The sequence below is a fragment of the Rhipicephalus microplus genome, chromosome 3 (genome assembly GCF_043290135.1).
Source record: "Rhipicephalus microplus isolate Deutch F79 chromosome 3, USDA_Rmic, whole genome shotgun sequence".
In the NCBI taxonomy this organism is placed as follows: Eukaryota; Metazoa; Arthropoda; class Arachnida; order Ixodida; family Ixodidae; genus Rhipicephalus; species Rhipicephalus microplus.
The window spans coordinates 137,580,508-137,604,593 of record NC_134702.1 but is presented as its reverse complement, the minus strand read 5'-3'; the positions used below and the strand labels follow the sequence as shown (position 1 = coordinate 137,604,593).

General features: G+C 43.6%; 1 protein-coding gene and 1 pseudogene across 1 annotated transcript in view; one reads left to right on the top strand and one right to left on the bottom strand.

Moving 5' to 3' along the window:
• The window catches only part of IntS8 (integrator complex subunit 8), a 132,748-nt gene that overhangs the window by 9,405 nt on the left and 99,257 nt on the right, over positions 1 to 24,086 (bottom strand). The window contains exons 18-22 of the mRNA XM_037422182.2: positions 19,732 to 19,837; positions 12,826 to 12,859; positions 11,593 to 11,652; positions 2,063 to 2,124; positions 1,121 to 1,239 (exon numbers count right to left, since the gene is read on the bottom strand). Of these exons, the coding sequence (XP_037278079.2) occupies positions 1,121 to 1,239; positions 2,063 to 2,124; positions 11,593 to 11,652; positions 12,826 to 12,859; positions 19,732 to 19,837 (381 nt within the window). The remainder of the gene's footprint in view (positions 1 to 1,120; positions 1,240 to 2,062; positions 2,125 to 11,592; positions 11,653 to 12,825; positions 12,860 to 19,731; positions 19,838 to 24,086) is intronic.
• On the top strand, positions 6,300 to 8,677 carry LOC142802646 (uncharacterized; annotated as a pseudogene).

The window sequence follows — 24,086 nt, the reverse complement described above, 5'->3', positions numbered from 1 at the left end:
TCTCTTATCTCTGCTTTTATTAAGCCTTTTCTGCCTTTGCTTATTTCAACTTCTTTCTCTCTATATAGCTCCTTATTACTTTCCTTGTGTTGGTATTTTTTATCTTTGTTTTCATACTTTCTCTCTGGCTCTGTATTTCTCGTTTTTGCACCTTTCTAATTTTTTAAATCTCTCTATCCATTTCATTCTCTGTATTTCATTTTATTTCTCAGTTTGTCATTGTTCTGATGCCATGTTTTACTCTATCCCCTCCTCCCTTCCCACCTTGTCGCACTCACATTTGTCCTCTTGATTAAAATGATATGTGGGGTTTAACGTCCCAAAACCATAATATGATTATGAGAGACGCCGTAGTGGAGGGCTCCGAAAATTTTGACCACCTGGAGTTCTTTATTGTGCACCCAAATCTGAGCACACGGGCCTGAAGCATTTTCACCTCCATCGAAAATGCAGCCACCGCAGCCGGCATTCGATCTCGCGCCCTGTGGCACATTTGTCCTCTTCATGCTCGACCCCTTCCTGTTCTTTACTATACTATTCTATAATGTATTATACAAGGTTATGCTATGATGGGCAACGGCGTGCAGGGATAGCCAAGTGGTTACCACTTCTTCGAAACATGGGTACACGGGTTCGAATTCCACCGCGCCAAACAGATTATTCAGGAACAGACAAACGCAGTAAACTGATGCTTACTTGAATGAAAATTATCAACCACAATAAAACAACGTGACATCTTACTGCCTACACAGACATAAAGATACCCTTTCTCCTTCACAAGCCAGTAATAATTTACAACTACGAAGGGAACTTTCAGTTTACATTTATGATAACTGAAAAAAACTTGTAATTGCTCATAATTACAATACGTTTTAGTTGCCATTTTTCAAGCATCAGAAGGTCTGACAGAGGTTGCACAAACAGGATGGAAAAGCAATACGGTGTTTACTGACAATGAACTTTTTTAATAAACAAAACATCATGAATTGAAAAAGGTACTGCAACATCGAAGTGTTCCATCAAAATTTGTCCGACATGGTTTGCCTTCCATCTTTGCTACGATATTTTTTTAGCCCAAGTTCAGCAAGGAAGCCGCAGAATCAGTGGGCATTGACCATACCATAGGAAAAGTCAGCCAGTACTTTCACCCATCCAGCGTGGGAGTTGTTGGTAGCTAGGCAGTGCTGCAGTGTTGCATGAAACACATCAGTCGCTGTTGACCGGCAATAGTTGGATGGGCTGCATGTACCAAAAAGAAAGCATTCTTAAGCCTTAACAAAGTTTGTGGAGCATATGCAGTTAAAAGAGAGGCTAAAGTGCAAACAATGTTTACGCCTATTGACAAGCACGAGTGCTCCCTTATCTGCCTCGCACCTACTGTGCTTCATGGGCAATGGAAGTTTACACCTGCAACAGATTCATGCCAGAGCTTGCTCCCTTGTTTACACCAGCCTGGTTTTGTAGGCAGTAAATGTTGCACTACACACACTACAGCTGTGAGTAACTGCTACAGCTGCTTGACGAAAGTGGCCAAATGAGAGACACTATCTCCTTTTAGCATGAGTATCTGTGATTTCGCTATGTTTTGATTTGCACTCCTTGCACGCATAGATACATGAGCTTGTGCTTCCATACATCAAGCATGTGTGGCTTGGGCCTTAAATGACCTCTTGATGTTAAAAGTTGCAAGTTTAGTACTTCACAAGAACCCTTTATACAATTTTTTGCAAATAATTTGCTACATAACTTGTATATCATATGAATTTCTTAAATAAGGGCCCCCTTTTCATTAAGAAACGGGAACCATACGAGCTTGCCTCTTCAACAATGCAGCTCTTATGTGCTCACTTCTCTCTGCACTGCAACTCACATATAATAAAACTTGGACTAGCTATACCGAGCAAGAGCTATTACATCTACACCATGCAAATACTAAATGATGGGAGCTGCTATTATGTTTTCAAATAAAGTATTAATGCCAACCAGTTCCAAGCAAACTTGTCAATTAACTCTAATTATACTCGTTGTCCACACTAATGATCATTCACACGAGAAAGCTCACCTGCTGATCACTGTTGGCCAAAGTTGTGGGTACTCTAGGCACACCTCTGACCCAGTGTCTTCCTGCAATACAAGCTGTCCTCTGATACCAACACTTGGATGTTTAAATTGGCACTACAGTCTAATACAACACAGTTTGTGCCATTTCCCCTTCAAAGCCAGACACACGAGCTTATTGCACGGATGGGTCTGCACTTAAGACTGATTCATGAGCTGGAGCAGCCAATGACTCTGTCTTCAGAGACCATAAGTGAGCGCATGAGCCATAGAGCTTCCTAGAAGTACACTAGGGGGAACTCTGGCACTAGTGTCTACGGGAGCAGTAATGCACGGCACTTCAGCAAGCATGGGAATGATGGGTAGTATACAAATTTGCCTAATCTTCGTACTTTCAGCTCCGTTTGGCTTAGCATGATATAGAGATGCTTTTTCACAAAACAGCTATCAGCCAATGTTCAGCAGTTGCACTTCAGTACGGTAAACATTTAGATTCACCAATTCAAATCAGCTCACGAAGTTCACAACGGTCCTTTTTTTAAACAAAATAAATACAAAACAATAAACAAAGCTGTAAGTGTGTTAAAAGCATGCAAGCATGAAGACTAGGCAGATTTGTGTACAGTCAATCAACTGCCCATTTTTCGGACGCTCGAATTTTCGGACATGCCCGATGATTCGGACATCTTCTCGCCACTGCCACGAGCCCCATAAAATCAATGTATAAGGAAGTCAGAAATTTCGGACGCTCGAACCCCCCGGAGTCCAATTTTTCAAACTTTTTGACGCGATGGAAGGTTGGAAACCGCCACTGACCTCCAGTGGAAACCACCACAACTGCGTCACACGCGATTACGATCACATAAATGAGCGCGTCAGTCTAATGTGGTGGCATCTGTTGCTTGGAATCGTTGATCGTTAGCAGAGAAACACACACGGGCTCCGAGATCCCTAACACTGGCCGTGTTTATCGTGCAAGGGTGCTTCGCTGACAATTGAAACTATCCACCCGGAAATTTTTCGGTGCCAACTTAGCGCTTGTGCTCGTGCGTGCCACTCTGCCTTCCCGCGCAGCGCTTTCGCGAAGCGTTTCACCACTTCGAACTAGAACTAACCGTCACACACCGATTTGGTCTGGCCACGCTGGCTATCTTGAATGTTCACCAGCGTTACCTCTGGAGTACCTGAAGAATCGTCGCCTGCTGTCGCGCCGTTTTGTTTACACAGCCCACATGGTGTTTGGCTAGCCTAGTGCGTGGTTGTGCGATCGTGTGAAATGTGCTCTGCAACGCTAAGCCTAGGTGCTTCGATGCTCGTCAGCAAACTTTTTTGTTCACATTGTGAGGATTTCGCTTGCCTGCGATGGCCCCCACTCCGCCTTCGTCGTCCTCGCCGATGGCATGGAAGCGTGGAAAACAGCACCGTCGCTTAACGATGGAGAAAAAGGCCGCCATTATTAAGTTAGTGAAGAGTGGCCGATCGCAGGCTGACGTGAGCAAGGAGTTACGTGAGCAAGTTAACGGCTCTTTTCAGAGCCACCCACTGATGCTTTGGCAGAGTTCTGGAAGTCTGGTACTTCGACCTTGACCCTCTTGATCCGAGAAATATCAAGAAAATGGTGCGTTTTTTGCTTGCATTGAGAAATATTAGCAAAATGGTGTGTTTCTTTTTCTTGCATTGAAAATTATCAGTAAAATAACGCATTTTTTTTGCTTGCATTCATTTTTTCGGTCTGCCCGAATTTTCGGACGGTTTTTCGCTCCCTAGAGGGTCCAAAAAATCGGCAGTTGACTGTACTACCCGTCATTCCCATGGTTACTGAACAAATGCAGTACCAGAGTACCCTTTTGTTAATTTTAGCAGACTTCATGGCATGGACTATGACTGTGACTTTGTAGACAATCTATTTAGTCGTATTTATATGAGGAGACAAATTGCTGCCTTGCTTCAGCCTTCTGAGCAAAGGGGGCCTCTCTGTACTTTTGAAGTTGTATCCAACCATAGTAATAAGCAGCTTCACTTTAGCTTTCATTATTGCATAGCATCGAACCCAACATCAATCGTGCAACTTCTGACTTGGGAAGTTGTGTATCTCAGTTTCATAGCAGTACAAAGACTTGCCTCAACACGACCATATTAACACACCACTCTCTGTCATTTCATACCATACATCATCACTGTATGCATGACAAACCCTTTATTATGTGTAATCTCGGCCAGACCACTAACACATGGTCAATTCCATTATAATAAACTAATGCTTTTTTTTACTCTTTCTATCATGCAAATGAATATCCAAAGATAAAAATCAATGTCTTATGCACAATAGCAACATAGTTTACACAAAGCTTTTCAAGAATTGCTTAGCTGACACTGCATAATGAAGTTTGTTTTACTGTACTCAAATTGAGTTGCACTACGACACTTATGAACTCTCATAACGAGCACATGCTGAAGCTCCCATTGGCCCGCCTTAACCTCTTTTTTACTGCTTTCTGTATGTTTCTTTTAACTGTAATTATTTTCCTATGTAATTGAATTTAGCCTTAAAGGTATAACAAACAAACAAATGAATGAACATAGACCAACAAAAAGTGCTAGTTTGTTCAAGTGAACAAATATTCAAAAGGACAGACAACAAAAGTTATGCACAAATTTTAACACAGAACTCATGATAGTGCATTGACCATGCTCAAGTTGTTTGCACTTCTTTGGCATGAGCTGGTGTTCAGTTTTTGAGAAGTATGCACAGTGACAAAGAATATGGCACTGATAAAACAGATATAAATTAAGCCACATATAAAATTTTGCAACTTTGGAAGCCATTCAATAAAAGCACCATGTGTTATGTCCGCATTGATTTTGTGCATTTCCAGCACCGTAAGTGTTACAATTCACCATTTGCTGGTCATCAGCATTTAGTATCAGCTCAGTTCGAAACTCCTGTTCAGCATAAGAGTGTGATTGAATCATGAGTGTCACAGCTTCTGATACACAGTATTTGCCAAAACCACATGTGTATGACACAGAGAGCAAGTGATCAGCGGTTGATCCCGAAGTTAGGAGAGCAGCTAAATATAAGTAATTTTGTTTGGCTGATAATTGTGCACGCCCCTATCATTATAATCAGTTCGTCTGAGTTGTAGCAGCTCTGATTGGCATAAGTTTGTTCAATTATAAATGCTTTCTTTGCCAAGTTGCTACATTTTTTATAAATTTATGACTTCTTTGAATGCTTATTTGCCACCAACCACATGTACAAAAATCAAATGTGAAATTGTCTGGGTGTTCAGCATGAACACATAAGGACATGGGCAGCTGAGATACAGTACACACACTCACATGCATGCATACAGTATATACACAGACATGCACACAGTATATACAGGTTTCTTTTTTAGACAATATAGTTTTTTTTATAAAATTTCTGTGACAGCTAGGCTCCTTTAGTTTCCACACATGAACCCTACGACTTCCTGCAGCTAATATGGCTTTGATAAGACTAATTAACATTAAGTTTATTAATTTGTTAAAAATTTCATTATTTCTTTAATTATTGACGTGTGCACAGTTGACATTATAAAGCTGTAGTGCATGACGATTTATGGCAAACCCATTTCTTGCAAATCACAAAAATTGCACGTAGTTGTTCAAGATATTCTTAATTGAATTTTAAAGGCAAGATCAAACTAATTGCACGCGGTGTGCACAAAGCACGGCAGGACACCGGGATAACGCATGACACGAAGCGACGAAATTTAAGGGGGGACGCAGCTTTGGCATCGCGAAATTTGGCCAAAAAATCGATTTTCTGAAAATCTCATTTTCACATTCTCTGACCCCTTTTCTATCTAATTTCGAAGCTTCGTCCCTGAAAACAGCGTAGAAATGACGTAAAAAATTTTTATCGAAGCTAGGGTGGCGATGAATTTCACGGAAATTGCGAAAAAACGGCGTTTTTCGAACCGCAATATCTCCGCAACCATGTAACCTAGCGCCGCCATCTTTGTCTCTATAGATAGCGCGATTCTTCCGTTTCACATTTGCCGCCTCGGCCGGCTGAACCAGGCAAGAGCACGCCCACAGCAAGCCAAAGTGCAAAGGTATCACAACAGTTTCCGATTCGCGACGCGCGTCACGTGACTGTACGGTGGCTCCGCATTGGTCGCCCGTGCAGTCGCTTGTAGCAATCGGCGCAAAGGTCGTCTGCTCTTCGCGCTGACGGGCCGCTTACTGCATGTGTTTTCAACTCGTCGCGGCGTGGTTTCGAGATCGCATCGCGCTGCGATAAGACCGGCGCTCGTGAAAGGAGAAAAACGTTGTTATCCAGTTTGGCGCATTGCAGTTTTGAGATCAGTTCCCGCATGCGATCATGGACCGGCGATCGTTCAAGAAGAAACGCGAGACTGCGCAGCGATTTGGTGCTCGTAAGCCGAAGCCGCCGATCGTGAAAAAGAAATTCAGTCCGGCAACTTCTGCGAGCAGCGACGACGGCGTGCGGCACGACGAGGACTCGCAGCCGAGCACAAGCACGCACGGAGCATCGTCCGCGAGCATCGACGAAACTGTCCATATGCCTGTGGAGCAGTGCTTTGTGCTGTCTGAGGAAACATCCGTTCGCCGTTCCGCGCAGGCTGCAGACATCGCGGATGCTAAGCCTAGCACTTCGCGCGAGGATGTATTCATCGCGGATGCCAAGCCTCGCACTTCGCGCGAGGATGTAGACATCGCGGACGCTCAGCCAAGTACTTAGCGCGAACATGCGAGGCCGTCTACCAGCACCACCAGTAGCACGATTCGGGCCCGATTAGAGCCTTGTTTCGTGTCAGCGGAGGCATCTCTCGAACGTGCCGCGGCTGTTCAGGAGTCCCTAAGAGCAGTGTCTGCGACGGAGCGCAAGATGTCACTGATGGACCAAGGGGACGAGAGCGACATCGAAACGGAAGACAAAGATGAGTTTTTCCTCGTGCAACGCTCGGCCCTGAATGGTCTGTTTGGCAGTGCCCTGTGCCCGCAGTGCAAAGAGCCGGGGCTCAAGATGAAGCACGAAACTAAGCACGGGTTAGCGGTAAAGATGGTGCTCACCTGCACTGCTTGCGACGCGGACGTGAAAAATGCGTGGTCGTCGCCGCGAATGGAAAACAGCAAGTCATTTGAAGTAAATATTCGAGCCATGCAAGCTATAAAAACTATTGGAAAGGAATCAGCTGCACTCAGTGATTTTTGGTCTGTGATGAATGTATCACATAGGGGAATTCACCACAAGACTTTTCAAAGGCATCTCAAGGGGGAATTTCGGCCTGCTGGCGGAGCAGCCGCGGCACGTGTGTTTTGCGACGCTGTTGCGGCCGTTCGCAATGTGTACAGCCAAATGGAGAGAACACCCACCAAGAATGTCACGGTGGTGTACGACGGGACGTGGATGACAAGCGGCCACGCGTCCCACATCGGCGTGGGCACGGTCATTGAATTCTACACCGGATTAGTGCTTGACAGTGTTGTCCTGTCCAATTACTGTCATGGATGTGCTGCGGGCCCCAAAGAAGGCGACGACGGCTACAGTGAATGGAAGGAAGCACATGTTTGCCAGAAAAACACAGAGGCAAACTCGGGCCAAATGGAAGTCGAAGAGGCCCTCATACTGTTTCGGCGCTCACTAAAAAAAAATGACCTGCGCTACACAACCATCGTTTGCGATGGCGACAGCCGCACTTTCTTAGCTCTGTGTCAGGACCAGACTTACGGTTTTATACCCCTGAAGAAAGAAGATTGTGTCAATCATGTTAAAAAGAGGATGGGCACAGCCCTGCGGGCCATCGTCACAAAGAGCAAGAAAGACCAACCTAAAGGCGGAAAAGGTGGCCTTACACAAAAATTGAACAAGCAACTGACTGACTATTATGGCCAAGCCCTTAGGCAGCATGCTGAAGTGGAGGATATGCAGCGAGCGGTCATGGCTACATTCTACCACACCACTTCGACTGACCAGGATCAACACCACGAACTTTGCCCACCAGGTCCTGATAGCTGGTGCAGACACCGGGCTGCAGAAGCTAAAGGTGAACCGCAGCCACCCCATAAGTACCACCTGGGATGACACGTTGCCGCTGCCCTGCTGCCTGTGTACCAGCGACTTTCGGACCCACAGCTTCTTGCGCGGTGCCAGGGCAAAAAAACTCAAAATGCTGCCGAAAGCCTGCACTCAATTATTTGGTCAATTCTGCGCAAAGAAGAGCATGCTTCATTGATAGCCGCAGAAACTGCTGTCAGTGAAGCAGTCTGTAGGTATAATGCTGGGAACCTCCATGCCTACACCCAACTTTGCACATCTCTTGGTCTCCAACCTGGACGCCATGCACTTCGTAGAGCAGCCGAAAAAGATGCCATCCGGAAAAAAAGGCTGCGAAAGCTCATCAGGCTAAAGGTCAGATGGCCAAGCGACGCCGCACTGCAATGGACACTAAGGACTACAACCCTGGTGCCTATTAAGCATGTGAACCGTGATTCAAGACTTTGAACCTCGTTTTCTCAATACTGTTTTTTTGGCATGTTGCTCAGCTCGTGGAGCAGATATCTTCGCAACTACTTGACAGATTTTGATTCTGTTTTTTTTTGTAATGCTCCTTGAACTGTGCTTCAGGGGGCTGCGTTCTTATTTTTAAAATTTAGTCTTTTAAAAATTTTTGGTAGGGTTTCTTGTTTGTAGTGCAAATGTGCTCATTGAAATTTCAGTGGAGAAAACATGAACTACAAATTTTAGTGTTGCAAAAAAATTATTTTGAAAACTCAGCCCCCTACGGCATACATTCACCTCTGCACACAGCGTTTACTAACTTTCTATGTCATTTTTTAATCTCTCCAGCCGCTCCACGAGGTCCAGTAATGAAATTACTTGTTTCTCAGAAAGTTTTCATGATATCATCTTGAAATTTTTATGGAAGCATTATGAAGTCATTCTTAGTCTCTGTGCCAATTTTCATCAAGATCTAACCAGAAACAAGAAAGTTCGTTCCGAAAGGCCCGTCCCCCCTTAAACGAAGGTGTGCCGAGGCACAGCAAGCCAGAAAAATCGGCAAGCATTCTGAAATACACGAGTAGACAGCTTAATGTTTGCATGTGGTATGTGGCGCGTTTCTGCTTCTTTCTTAAGCTATAAAGGGGTGCGCAAAAGCTCTTTTGCTGTCTGCAAGAAAAAGTGCTGCTGTGGCTGGCTCCCCCCCCCCCCCCCCCCCCTGTGTTTGACACTTTTCAGACAAACAAATGATTGATATTGCGGTTTTCACGAGCGAAGTTAAAAAAAAAGTGGATAAACACCGAACCGTACAGCAACAGTAAGGCAATACGCCACACAAATGAGATTACTTGCAGCTTTTCCTAAAAACAATGCAGCCATGGCGTGCCTTGACTCAAATTTATTCACTATATTGTCACGAGTGGTTCCGGTTTGACATAGCAGAATGGTCACCCTTTGCACGCCAGGTGCAGTAGGCTTCAGTTCTGATCTTGAAATTCCTCACTCTTCAAATAACGATGGTTTCCCACCCTGCTGCAGCGCAAGCCGTAATGACAAGAAGTACGCTTTTTCTACATTTTTCTAGCTCCATGACTGGCTTTTAAATTACGTGGTATAGAACAAGGACCACCATTGGCCTCTAAGTGCCTGTATTGGCTGTGAAGCCTACTCAAAGGGTTTGTGTCTCATCGAGCAGCGCAGCTCAGCAATGCTTTTCTCGTGTGTTCATCTCCATTATGGATGAAGAAAGCGGTTGCTCACGCGATAGCTACGCTGTAAACGTCAAAGCTGATGTGGCGGAGCGCTCTGTAGGAATGGGCTATGAGTAGTTGATCATCCAATTTGAGACAATTCTTGGCTTGCAAAAGCCATTGCATCATAAAAGACATTCAAGGCCATAAGCCAGAAAGTCCGTGATGAGGAAATGGATGCCATCTTCATCAGCAATCTTGCGAGGACGAAGGAGCTCACACTGAGGGAAGTTAGCGGGGATGACATCGTCGTTATGTACAATGGTACGTGGCACAAACGTGGCCACAAGAGTTACAAAGGCATCGGCACTGTAGTGTCTCTCGACACTGAACTTTGTTTAGATTTCGAAGTCATGTCGAACTTCTCCCTAGCTTGCAGTCGCCACAAGGCTCAGCCAGAGGTAGCGGAAGAAGTTTGGCGTTTCATGGCCCTGTCTGTGAGCGAAATGTCTATGAGGAGTCAGTTTGAAAGAGATCTGAGTGACAAACTTATGATGCTGGCACATTTTAGTGGCAGTGGCCACTTCCAAGAAGAATTGTTCTTTTTTGAGTGCACATTTCTTTGCGTTTATTGACATATGTCATAAATAAACATTCAATTATAACTTCGAAACTCGTTTTCTCCAAAACAAAAATTTTGCCATTTTTTCATTGTGCCCCTCCTTTTACGGGTACTTATGGTGCTCGGATCTGCATGTAATATTGCCGAATTTTTTTTTTTTTTCAAAGTATTAGAAATGCAATTACCTTGTTTAAATCTAAATGTACTTATTATATAAGAAAAATTAAATGTAAAACTTTACTAGAAAAGGAGAAATGTGAACTTTTTCACGTCTTATGCACATTTTGCATGCACTTTCTAATTATCGCCTGCACGAAGCATGAATTGGTACACTCCGAGCAAATTCTCGTCTCGTCTTTATACTGCTCGAGGTTTTTCTGGCACAGCATTGCGGCGTAGTCTTCCGGTGAGGCTGACAGTACACAGCACTTTTTGGTAGTTTTCATCATTCTACATTCCACACTTTATTTGATACATTAGGAGATATCAATGGTGAAAAATTATGAGTTGAGTGATAGAAAGAGGGAGAGCAAAAGGCTTAATTAAGGTTCTCCCTTTGTTGAATTGCACAACTAAAAGTATGCAACTTGCAAGGAAACTAATTATATATATTTGAATTCAGCATAAATAGCTTGAGCTCTATAAACAGCTCAAGTTTCATTGCTTTAAAGTGAATACTATTAAAAAAAAAGTGTCCTTGAGTAGCATCTCAAGGGGCTATTGCAAGAAAAAAAAGTGCTCAAAGTCATGACGTGCGCTTCATATAACTTCTTTCACCTGTGCCATCTGTCTATGCTCAAATTTGAGCGCACTCGTCAGGATGAAAGATGAGAAAAAGATTACAGCATGTGACAAATCTCTGTAACTACCCTCATACTTGACAGATTCTAAAAATTTTAGCAGTAGTTGACTCATGATGTGCAATTAAGTCCTTTAATGAAACCATTCAATTGTTTGTACTTAGAAAAAAACATTGCAGGGCCTCTTTAATACATTCCTAGGAACGGCAACATCGTTCAAGTATAAAGAAGAAGTGGCACTTCAAGTGGTGCTGCTGCTAGCTTATCAGGGTGAACTTTCAAGTCGAGGTAAGTTAACAGAGTCGGTGTTCTATGCAACAAATGTGTAAACTAAGAAATACTCTGTTTAGTTCCTATTTTCTTGAAACCCTTGGTGGTAATAAAGCACGCCAGAGAAAGCATACTCACCCTTAAAATATTGTATATCCTGGCAAGGCACGACAGCAGTAGCGTCAAAGCCAAGTTGTCCTTGTATAGAAACAAGCAAAGATTGAAAAGAGCAAATAACCAATCATGTCAATAGACACAATGCATCCCACATCATGAACTAATAGTACTTTAGCTTGCACAGCCATATGCATGCATGCTGTAATTAGACCTACTTGTGATGGTCACTTTTAAAGGGGCACTGCAACACTTTTTGAGCATGGTCAGGAAACGCTGCCGATCAGAAGTCGAGGTTCCCGAAAACATGTGAGACAAATATTACAGCGCAGTACGCAACCTGGAATTCACAATAAATTTCAAACTCAGCTAAAAACTGCTTTCTCTTCTCTCAACAAGTGACACTACAAGCTAAAAATCACTGGTTACAGCCACTGTATCAGCCTTTGGCTGATTTGAGCATGGCGTGCTCAGTCATTATTGGTGTCGCGAATTGTCCACATGTGCGTGTGCAATCACACTGAAAGCTGCGTATTCAAAGATAAAAACAAAAGTGCTCAAGGTCATGAGTCGTGCGTGTCGTACTAGCTTAAAAAGTGCTCAAGGTCATGAGTCGCGCGTGTCGTACTTTCTTTCCCCATGCCATCTCTTCCTGCTTAGCTTCCAGCGCTAACATAGGGACGAGAGAAGAGAGAATGCAAGTGCAACGTGCGACAAATCTTTGCAAGTCCGCTCGTACAAGACAAATTGTGAAAATTTTGTGGCAGTGAATTCGTGAGGCAAGTTCACGGCTGCTTGAAAAAGTGTTGCAGGGCCACTAAGCTTTTTCTCAATATAAAGCTTTTGTTATTCAACAAAACCTGCAAAAAACCCATTTACACTCATAAATAACCTGGTTTGCCATGCCTGCTCAATTAGAATGAATCCAAAAGAAACGCCAGTAAAACAGTGGCTCAGCCAACAGAGAGAGAAAGAATGTCCAATATCGTAGTTGGGAGGCCATCCACAGACTTCATGAATATTTTTCATTTCAAAGTGACATGACCTAGCTCAAGAGCCAGCAATCCCACAGCCAGGCCTCTCTAAGGGAGATTACCTCAGCATGTCACTACGGTACAACAGGCTAATAATAGGTGTTAAGATGCTTGTCTGTAAAAAAAAAAAGAAAGCTATTTTATTCACTGTGTTGGAACCAGCAACCTTCTTTATTTACCAAGCTCGACCACAGATTTGTGACATGAGGGTCAGGCGACTCACCTTCAGCTGCTGAAGAAAAGAATGGAATGTGTGCCTAGGAAAAAAAGGCAGAAAGCATCAAGTATGCAACCCTTTAATGCCTCCCTGCCGAGACACAAATACAATTGAGATTTTATTTTGAGTAACATGTACAAGGGTGATTCCACAAGAGATCGAGCATGCATGTCTCATTGATATTTTTGTTTTGTCTGCATTTTTTCATGCTATGTAGGCACATTCAAAGTGCACGAAACGCAAAATAGTATTTGCGAAAAATGTTCCCAGCGTGCCAGGAAGAATATTTGAAGAAGGCAACGCGGGCGTCCTGTTTCTGCTTACTGCAGTATATATGTATTTATTATGTGGCCCAATTGAACGCGAGCTATGAACATTGTGTTGAAAATCTTTTCTGTTGGTTTTATTATGAAATACTGCGAACTACATCTACACTTTTTTGATGCTGCCTTTATAACTTCATGATGCCCAGACAACACATAAACAACTCAGACAAAACAAAAGTATCGACCGGACATGCATGTTCGATGTCTCGTGGAATCGCCCACATTGCGACTGCAAGGAAATGTGCTAACAATCCTGCTGCTCATTCTTAGTTTCCTTTTGTAATCGTCTTAGAGTGAATTAGGAAACTAATAAATTGCACAATGAAGAAGGAACAGTACTAGCTGATAAAGTTGGTATTATACAACTAGTCTTGTCATAAAAGAAATATGGGTTTTAACATCTATGATTGTCTAAAGGTTATAAAAGCTGCTGTAGTGAGACACTTTAGTTAAAGTCAACTATCTGAGAATTTTTAGCATACAACACAGTACCATACAAAATATAGCCACTGTAGCACAAATTAAAGGTTACAGCTTCACATACAGCAGCAGTAGGCCAAAGTCAATGAAACAGTGCAGTGGGTGTACTACTTTACCATTTTATTAAAAAACACTGACATTCAGAGCTGTTCAAGACATTGCTATTGCCCTGAGGAACCATAAAGGAAAACAGGTGCCAACTTTTTTTTTCTCATTTTAGATGATACAAATATTTTTTGTGACCCTGTAATATTCGTACCATTATGTATCTGCTGTATGTGACGTGCTGTGCTGAAGTTGCTCCATGCAATCTTCCCACAATAGCAGTTACCACATTATTAAAACTGTGCTGATTATAAATGAATGAGAATATAAATGAAAATATAAATGAAAAAAATACAGTCAAGCCTATATATAACGGCCCAACTTAAAATGAACTATCACTTAAAACTAACGATATCCGCACGACTGTGGAAATATACACTATTGAATGGCAAAAAATTACACTTACAAAGAATGCATCAGAGCGTTGCAGATAGGTTACAGCAAATGAAGTCAACAATCCGGCGACTTCCCGAGACACCGCTTTAGACGACCAGTAAGCTATGGAAGAAGTGCCAATAGATTTTTATTGTTTAACACCGACCCAGCCTCTGCAGCCCCCTAGTTGTCGCTCTCACGGAACGTTTTTTTCGTTACACACCCCTTCGGTCTTTTGTTCCCCTTGCTACTCTGAGCACTCTACACCACCAGACAAGGTTTCACTTTGGCACCGATTTTTCGAAGACCGGTCAGCCAACTAGTCTTTGATCACTGGTTTTGTTACACTATCGTTAACGTCACTGGCCTGGAGTGACCAGACCGTTTGCCAACGTCGTCGGCCATCATCTGCACCCGATCGTCCGCCTCTGTGTCTTGTCTGCATTAGTGTCGTATCGTTCCAGTGCATGCGCTTGCACTACCCCCTGACATTGACAAATTTACGATTCGCTCTGTGTTCTTGCTCACTTCACACTCTGCTCAGTATGCTCTCCCCACACCTTTAAAAGCATAAAAACGACTTTTACACGAAATGAATCGTGAATTATCTAAGTCGGCAGAGACGTGTAAGTCTGCCGGCATCACAATGCGATTCATTGACCTCTGCGCACGGAGATCGCTCTCCCAAGTTCCTACGCAAGAGTTGTGCGTTTCGTGGCCCCTGAAAGCAAGCTTCCTGACCTGCCTTCTTCCTGCATGTTTTGGTTTTCAAGGTACCCTTCCTGCTGTATGCTCCCCTCTCATCACTCTATCGCTACTCATTCAAATGTCTCTTCCAAGTATGCTCTCCTCACTTTATCGGAACTCTACCCGTCTCCATCGCTCCACGACAACAGCCACCAGCCGCGTGACTGGCTCGAATTCAGAAGTGTCGTTCAGAAGTGACTAGAAATGGGCCCAAAGCAGTTACACGCGTGCTAGCTTCTATGTCGCACGTGCACGTCTTGCTCGCTGTTGGTGTGCATGCATGGTTAGGATGGCAGACCGCGGTTTTTTATGCTGTACCACGGTTTTTTATGCTGTTCAACAAATCGTTGAAAGTGTTACCGCTTGACTTGGATGAGATCTGCGCGTTAGAAACTTATTATAGGTGCCGCGTTGTAGAGCGCTTGCTCATATCTGTTGATCTCCCGGCAGTCAACTTGCCACGTCGTGTGTCCCTGTATTCAGCTGTGGAGATGATGAAGGCTTCGTGGGTGGAGGTGACGGCTACGTGTGTGCAAACGGTTTTTTCGAGGCCGATTTCTTCGATGTCGGACTCAATTCTGAGCCTGAAGATTCCGAACACAACTACTCTGCGGGCGATTTGTGGCAGCGCTTCGTCGAATCCAACATAGAAGGGCGTGTGGGACATCTGTTGTAATGATCTCATTACGGCCGATAATGATGCCAACACTACGAAACCATACATGGATGAAGGAATTGTGAATGAAGTGCACAGCAAGAGCGATTTGGAGGAATCAAATGGCGAGGATGCCGAAACTTTGGAGCCAGTGCCCACAAGCGTACTTGTAGCAATGGCTACATTAAGAGCCTCAGGCAGCTTGTACACTCAAACCTTGTTATAATGAAATTGAAGGGGAGCCACAGTTATTTCATTATATCGATTATAACAGTTTGTGGTAATGTATGCTCAGAAGGGTGCACACCTATAAGCATGCAAAGAAGGATACCGCCTCGCGGCTCAATGCATCGCGATGCGACCACGCGTGCCGCAGAAAATAAACTCAGTCGAATCTCATTAATTCAAACTTTCGGGTAATTCTAACTCACGCTGAGGTCCCGTAAAAGCTATGTGTATTCCAATGAGCGAAAATGCCCTGTGATTCGAACGCGTAAGCACTTGCGATGGTTAATTTGAACATACCGCGCTTTGAAAATGCTCTCAGCACCATGCCCAATCCCGCGGCAGCATCGCTCAACGCTGCGCGCAAAGAAGGAAAAGAAGAAAAGGAAAGAAAAGACTGTGGCAGATTGTTTGCTCTTTCTCAAATGCCGATCTGCGTCGTGCCTGTGCCTCGCTTCTCCCTTTTCCGCCTCTGCACGTAGAGACCCTTGTCCTTTCAAGGCCGCGTGCGTAGAGAGAGGAAAAAAAAAGAAAGCTGTTGCAGAGAGTCCTCCTTCAAAATTTTAGTGATTGCTACATTTAGCGCTCCTTCAAAATGACAGTCTATGGTGTGATCAGTGAAATTCCCCGTGAAGAACTCAAACTAAATATCTGTATCCTTCATTTTATTTGCAATTGTCGATTTCTTTTCATAGCCATGACGATTTCTCGCCTATACCGGCGTCGCCGACAACGGCATTTATACGAAATGAGCTCTTTAAGGGGAGATGCGGGTCGAAAAACGCGAGTTTTTTTCAAAATTACCAATTTTAAATTTTTGCCTGTTTTGATAAGATTAGTACCTCTACTGTTATGAAAAAAAATACAGGTCGAGACTTAACTGGAAATGCTTTAAAATTGCATCTAAAGAGCACAAGGTGCCTGTTAAAAGGTCCAAAGTGCGCAGGCTTCGAGTACCTTGCCGCCGATAATGCGCCGCCACTCGCCATTGTTGATCTCATTAGCCGAAGAGTCGAGCCTCACTCTTCAAGCAACAACAGTTTCCCTTGCTGATGCGGCGCAAGAAATAATAAAAAAAAGCACGGCGCATTTTTCGAGCGTTGCGACAGACTTATCACGTGGTAAGGATCGGGCACCGCCATTGGCCGCTGCACGCCTGTATGTGCTGTGAAACCTATTTGCGGGGTCCATGTCTTGTCGAGCAGCACAGCTGAACATTGCTTTTCTCATGTAATTATCTCCGTTATGAAGGGAAAAAGCATTGCTCACAAGTGAAAGCCGTTGAGCGGCTTTCATTTGCGACCAATGCATCAAAACCAAACCATCTTGCGATCAATGCCAAACTTGCGATCAATGCATCAAAATCAAAACCAATGCATCAGAAGTCATTCACACCCGTCAGCCGGAAAGTTCGTGATGCGGCAATGAATCACGTCAGCACCGATCTTGCGAGGTTGAAAGAGCTCGCAGTGACAGAACTTAGCAGGGACGACATTGCCATTATGTATGACGGTATGCGACACAAACATGGCCGCAAAATGGCATGACACTGGACTTAGTTTGGATTTCGCAGTCCTGTCAAACTTCTTCCTAGCTTGCAGTTGGCACAAGGCTCTGCCAGATGGAGAGGAAGTTTGGCAAGTGTTTCATGGCCCTGTCTGTGAGCGAAATGTCTGTGAGTAGTCGGCTCGAAAAAGCCGAGAGGGACAAACTCATGAGGCTGGCGTATTTTAGTCGCAGTGGCCACTACAAGAAGGATTGTTCTTTTTGGTGTGCAAATTTCATCAGATTTATTGATAGCTTTGATAAATAAAAACTCAATTTTAACTTTAAAACTCGTTTTTCTCAAAACACAAATTTTGCCATTTCTTTCAATGAGCTCCTCTTTTTTTGAGCACTTCTTGTGCTCAGATCTGCACGAAATTTTGCCCAAATTTTTTCCAAAGTATGGCAAATGCAATTATCTCCTTTAAATTTCAATATTTTATTGTATAATAAAAAAAATTCTATGTAAACCTTTACTAGGGTAGGTGAAATATGGACTTTTTACGTCTATTATTTTTCATGCCTATTACATATTTTGTTTGTGCTTCCTAATTAGTTATTTGCATTATACACTTTATTTCAAAGATTATGAACTTTGAATGGTAAAAAATTACGGAAGTTCAGAAATGAAAAGAGGGGGGGGGGGGGGGGCAAAAGTGCTAAGGTTTTAACTTTGTCATTTCGCACAGCTAAAAGTAAAGAACTTGCAAGAAAACTAATTATATCTTTGAAATCAGCATAAAAACTTTCATAAACAGCTCAAGTTTTATTGCTCTAGGGTGAATATTAAAAAAAAGTGTCTTCGAGTAGCATCTATCCATAATGCTGTTGCGTTACTATTAATTATTTTTCTTGCACTACTCGACAAAGTCCGCATCGGTACTGGGTATGTCAATGAATGTGTCCAAAATCCTCAAAAACGAAAAAAAAAAAAACAATATGTGCTGTAGCGCTTGAAGTTCATTAATTAAGAAATTAAGCTATTTATGTTTAATGAGTTCAGCTAGCATCAACTTCATCGGAGAATTGAAGTTCATGCGAAGACCTCATCCTACCTTTGAGCAATAGAAAAATTTGCTTATAGCGAATGTTGTAACATAATTAACTGAATCAAATGCCATAAGTTTCACTATTGAATTTTGTTGAACTTCATAAAAGTTGACTTCCTCACTAGGAAATCCCGCGTATTCATTTATTTATTGGCAATTTTTCGTTCAGACACTCGATACCGTGTACCGTATTAATGATAATGGGGTGTACGTGCGTTTGTAAAAGTACAACGAAAAAATATTGCTTTCATTACGCATCGCCTCCCAACTAGCGTACTACAGTTCTAAGTGGGCTGGGAGAGCCCATCGGCGCCTGTTACATGCGCGCGTTGGCAGAGAGACTGTTGCGGCCGTGGTAGAGACGCCACCGACACACCACTCTGCTCGGGCTCTGGCTCGAGCCGCTCGGCCATTGTCTCAGCCTAGCACAACCCCTGCAGCTATCGCCGTCTCGTGGCTGCTGGTGGAAGGCATCATTCTCCGTGCCACCGTGACGGCCGCAGTCGGCACATTAGTAAGTATATTCTAGGCCCTGTATCGCTGCTGTCGTGAGAAGGAAATCGCTTCGCACCACGGTACCACTTCTCGGTCATGTGACCCGCTGAGCGCTTCCTCAATCCTCTCTGCTGGCTGTGTGAAGAGGACGGCTCTCTTGGCAGTGCGGGGCGTGGCTGTAAGGTCAGCGCGGGAGTTTTGAAAGAGCCGCACCGAACTAGCGTCCAACTCCGCAGAAAATGATATACTTAACACACTACAGTCTGTTTTTTTATAGACTATTTGATAGACCAATTTCGTTCGTTACATCCACTTACAGGTCAATTTCACTTCGTTAAAACGAGGTTTCATATGCATGGTTCTCAATGAAGCTTTCAAGTGGAATTTCATTTACTTTGCTATATCCATTATTGCATTATATCCCGTTACATTATAACGAGGTTTGAGTGTATATGCCACGAGTCGCGGCAAAGAGCACACTGCCACTCGGGACCATCGTTATCACTTCTGCTATACTAATTGCTTGTGTCAAAGACTTTTTTTTTTAAGAAAAAAAAATTTGTGATTTCACTCGCAACTTTTCTGAAAGCTGTGTTTTATTTACGACAAACTTTGATATACAGTGAACAGATGCCACATCATGCTGAGGTTCATTATAAGCGGGCTCGACCAAATACTAGAAACAGCTTCTATTGCACTTAATTATTTATTAAGCATTTTATAATTTAACACTAGAAAAATATGATACCACAGTTAATTTTAAACCATTTGTGCACTATAAGCAGCAATGCCTGACAAACATGCCTGTAATTCCAACATGAAGTTACAACACATAAGATACCCACCCTCCCCAATAAATATGTGATTTGGTGTTCTCAAATTTCTTTTCTGCAGAAGGATAAAATCTCACCTGCTTAAAGTGGGTGCGACAGTGTCCCGCTGGCCACCATCCTTGACAGCTCCTATAACAGACCTTTTCTGCTGCTGGCTTTCTGATGTTAGGAGCATCGACAGTACTGAATAATAAACATGGCAAGCAATGTTGACACTAAAGTAACTGGTGAAAAAAAAACTCGTACACAGAAACAGATATAAAAAATTTACAAAAACACTGGCTTCAAAGTACTAAATAGTAAAACAAGTATTTTTTCTCTTCAAGTATATCAAAAGCCAAACGAAGGCTAGATAGTAAACTGTTCATATTAATGTCTATGAATACACGCAATATTTTTTCACAGCTGCAAGCATAGTCTAACAGATAACCTAAAATAACTACTATAACTGAATAAAATAACTGTACTGCAAGGCCCATACTGAGAGCTCGATCTATTATATACTTAGTATAATCAAATCCTGATGTATTCAGCTAATCTGCACATCAAATAACTTTGAAAACTCCTTGGAGGTTCCACGAAAAAAATTGAACACTGTATTGTGCATACATGAAACTCTTGTTCACCTCCATATTTTATATGTAAAACATCACACCACTGCACTTCAACGAATGTGCGTCAAGCAGCCTGTAATCACTACTCGTTTCATTGAAAATATTCAGGTCAACGAAGAGGCACTGTTTTGGCATATGCTGTCAAATAGGGCATTGTATCTCAAGTGCACTGCATGACATAGAAAAAAAAATGCAATCTTTGCGTTTTGACATATGAATTGCTTGCCCTGAAGGATTCATTCACACCCCCTAATGACGAAATTGATTAAATAGACTTCACCACAACACAGTCTTGTACTGCAGTGGAACATACTACTAGTTATCTGGGATCCACTGTCCTGATTAAAGAATATAAAAAGGCTCCTGGCTTGATGCATGCTTTTCAAAAAGAAAAAAAAAAGTTGAACATGAAATATATCAAGTAAGTAATTGTTTATGCATTTCATGTAGCCTTGGCAAATCAAATGCGAAAAATCCATTTCTCACTATCCAAGAAGTATGAAGGTCAGTGAAAAATTGAAATCCCTTTATATTTGTTTTTTATATGTGTTTATTTACCAGCTGAGTGTGATACTATGCCTCCCCATATAACTTTATTAAAGGGCTAGCAAACAGGCTCCACTTTTTTTATGCTTCTCCCAAACAAGCTTGCCAATGAGTGCAGACTGCCGGAGAGACCAAATTTTATGACTATCGCAGCGCTACGTGCTGCACAGTTGCTACATTTGAATGAACAATCTCCGCAACCTTTTCCAGCATTTGTCCAATCCTCCTTGTATGTGAAGTCATGTAATCTTGCATCGGCAACATTAAATAGCACCAACTTTGTCTATAAAATCTCAGCACTGCAACACGGCACCTTGGCCCTGCGGTGATGTGGTGATTTTGGCAGTGCATTCATCATGCTTTTTCACCACTTCACAAGGGGGACCTTAGTGCTGCTCTCACACAAGCGACACGTGAATGAAGCCTTGCAGTGTGATTGGCTGTGTATTGATGACATGATCAGCGACATGGTAAAGCAGTCAAGCTGAATGGCTATGCCTACCTCTCTCAGTGCCACGAAGGTTTGTACGGCCAAATGAGAAGCCAGAACCAACTAAAGCAAGTAGTTTGACATGTTGTAGCTTAAATATAACAGTGCTCACTCCTAAAATTCTTGAGGAAGCAAGAATTTTACGATATCCGCATAGTACAAGTGCAACGTATCTGTGCAATGAGACTGCACACTTGTAAGATGCTAGTAGTACAATTTAGCACTAGGTGCTTCATAGAATATTTTAGAATGCAGGGTAATATACTCACCCTTGAACAAAAACACAATGAAATTAATGAAATAAGCAAAAGCTTACTGGACGGAAGGAGAATGAAAATCTACACAGCTTCTACATGACAAAACTTGAAGTTGGGCTTCATTCGTTGGCACAAGAGCCTGCACATGTGTTTCTTCCACATGCCATATATTACCAGGTATTACCATATTTATTCGCACAATAGGTGCATTCGAAGTTTGGTTGCGAGAAATTATGTTTTATTTTTTTATCTCGACACATACTAGGTACACCCTGAACTTAGCCATGATCAGTAGTTTTGGGGTGCAATGCAGCATGGCCCGAGCTTCTCGGGCAGCCGAGTTTGCTCCGAGATCGCTTGTGGTGGCCATGGCATGAAGACAGTGCGGAGCTCTACATAGCAGCATTGATAAAAACAGCTACATGAACACGCGTGGCGGAGGAAACGCTTGTGGGGCATTTGCAGTGGTTATCAAAGAAACACTGCATGCGAGTGCGTCAGCGCGATTGTCGTGCTGTATTTTGGCCAACTCAACATGCGACTCCCACAGATGTGTTAGTGAGCGTATGTCTTCTTATGCACTGGTTCTTTCGTTCCACCTGCAGCATGAAATATTCCACTTTCGAAGGCAACAAGGCTGCACATGCAGCACTCTCGTGCTGCTCGTTTCGCTTCTATCAAGTACTGCGGATAAATGTAAGGACAGGTGGTCACCACGGGCGCTCGCATCTTGTCAGCAACGAGGCTGCGATTGTACATGTCGTGAGTGCGGCGAAATTGAATACGAGACATAGGGAGGTTTAGAATAACGTTCGCAGGTGTTGCGGGCGTTGCTTTAGTTGCAGGCGCCATATGAGCTTTAGAATAGCGTTTGCTCCCCCGAAGGAAAGGTCTAGGACTTTCGCCTTGACCGCAAACCCAAGTGCACGAAGCTACACACAGCACTTCGCGGGCCTTGCGGGTCGCGATCGCCGCACGCTATTTCGTATTTTGGGCCGGCAGGCCGCGAACGTGAACAGCGGCTCGCGTTACTGCGCATGCACAGTGGCAAGGACCTCACCGCAAGGGCTCGCGGCGCATGATTCTATACCTTCCTTATAGTAGCCACATGGTTACATAACAATCTGCGTGCATGTGTGCATACTCAGCGCGATAAAGTTGGCAGATGAAGAGTACGCTCGCTAGAATTGTGGCGTGAGCACTGCTCCTCTGCGAGAGCAAAAGTGGCGGGCAGACTTTATATTCGCTGCGGGCATCTGTCAATGAAACTTATGGACGCATGAACTCAGATACAAACTCGTTGATTCGGAGAAGGCCCGAGTTCAACTCATAACTGTAATGGTGACTGTCAAGCGTTTGATGCGGTGAACGCTACGCGGCAATAGAGAGAGCACCCCTGTGCACATGCAACGTGCTTTTTATTCCCCTCTGTCCGGGCCCACACTTCTCCTGAAACACCGACTGCGTGTCACTGGCTCGCCAGTGCGCATTCCTTGCAGTGCACTTGAGAATGTTCCTGCGCTCTTGTGAGACATAGACAGCATTCTCATCGACGAGCACCACTTCAGAGAGCTCAGCTGATGGGCATCTCTTGCAATGCCAGTCCCTAGTCATGACAGGGTGCACTTCTGCACTCAGTGGAACGACAAACAAATGAAAGAAGATGCCTCTGGTTGGAAAACACAGCCCAATTTAACCGATCGTCCTTGACACGATGACTGGTTCCATCGTAACAAAGTTCCATCGTAACCAATGAAATGCACCACGCTGTGGGGTGGATTTGACTTTTTCGCACTGTTGGCTGGTTCATAAAAGGGTGTCGCCAAAGCTTAGGAAGATCCTGAAATTCACGAACTCAGGCGAAACTCAGCCGATCCTGCATAATAGCGCCCCTATACCGTATTGGCACTGTTGCAATTCGACGCCCACTTACTTATCTGGAGTGAGGTAAAAAAAAAAGGAGCGAAGCTACGCTGCACAGGCTTGACGAATAAGGAAGGAGGGCGGTTGCCTTGACATCGGTGTAACCTATGCACCGGGGCCGGTGTGGCTCTGGCCATGCACGCTCCACTTGGATTGTGCAATCACGTTCTGATCGAGTCCATTTTGAGCTTCCTGTCAGGAATAGCGTCAGTGTTATCACATTTGCCACCTCGTCCGCAAGTTTAAAAACTTCTCGGCTTTCTGTTGCGATCTTTCGCCTTTGCTGCCACTAGGTGGACTTGCACAAGCTTGGCAAACTTTTGCCCCTGTTGATTTCCTGGACCCGAAACCTAAACAATGCATCACGTGCACTGCTCTTGGATCAGTGCTCGAGTACAATCGTTTTGATGCTCGATCTTCATGTGTCTGGCACAAACTTCCCGTGACATGCCAAACCGAAGACTAAGCCTAATCAGGATTTATTGCTTTTCGGTAATGATCACGGGTGATCAAAGCGGCGGTTTTGTACCAGAATCAACATAACTCTTTGTGGTGGCTTTACTTGAAAGAAAGAAGGCATGGGTGGCGCTTGTAACATTCGA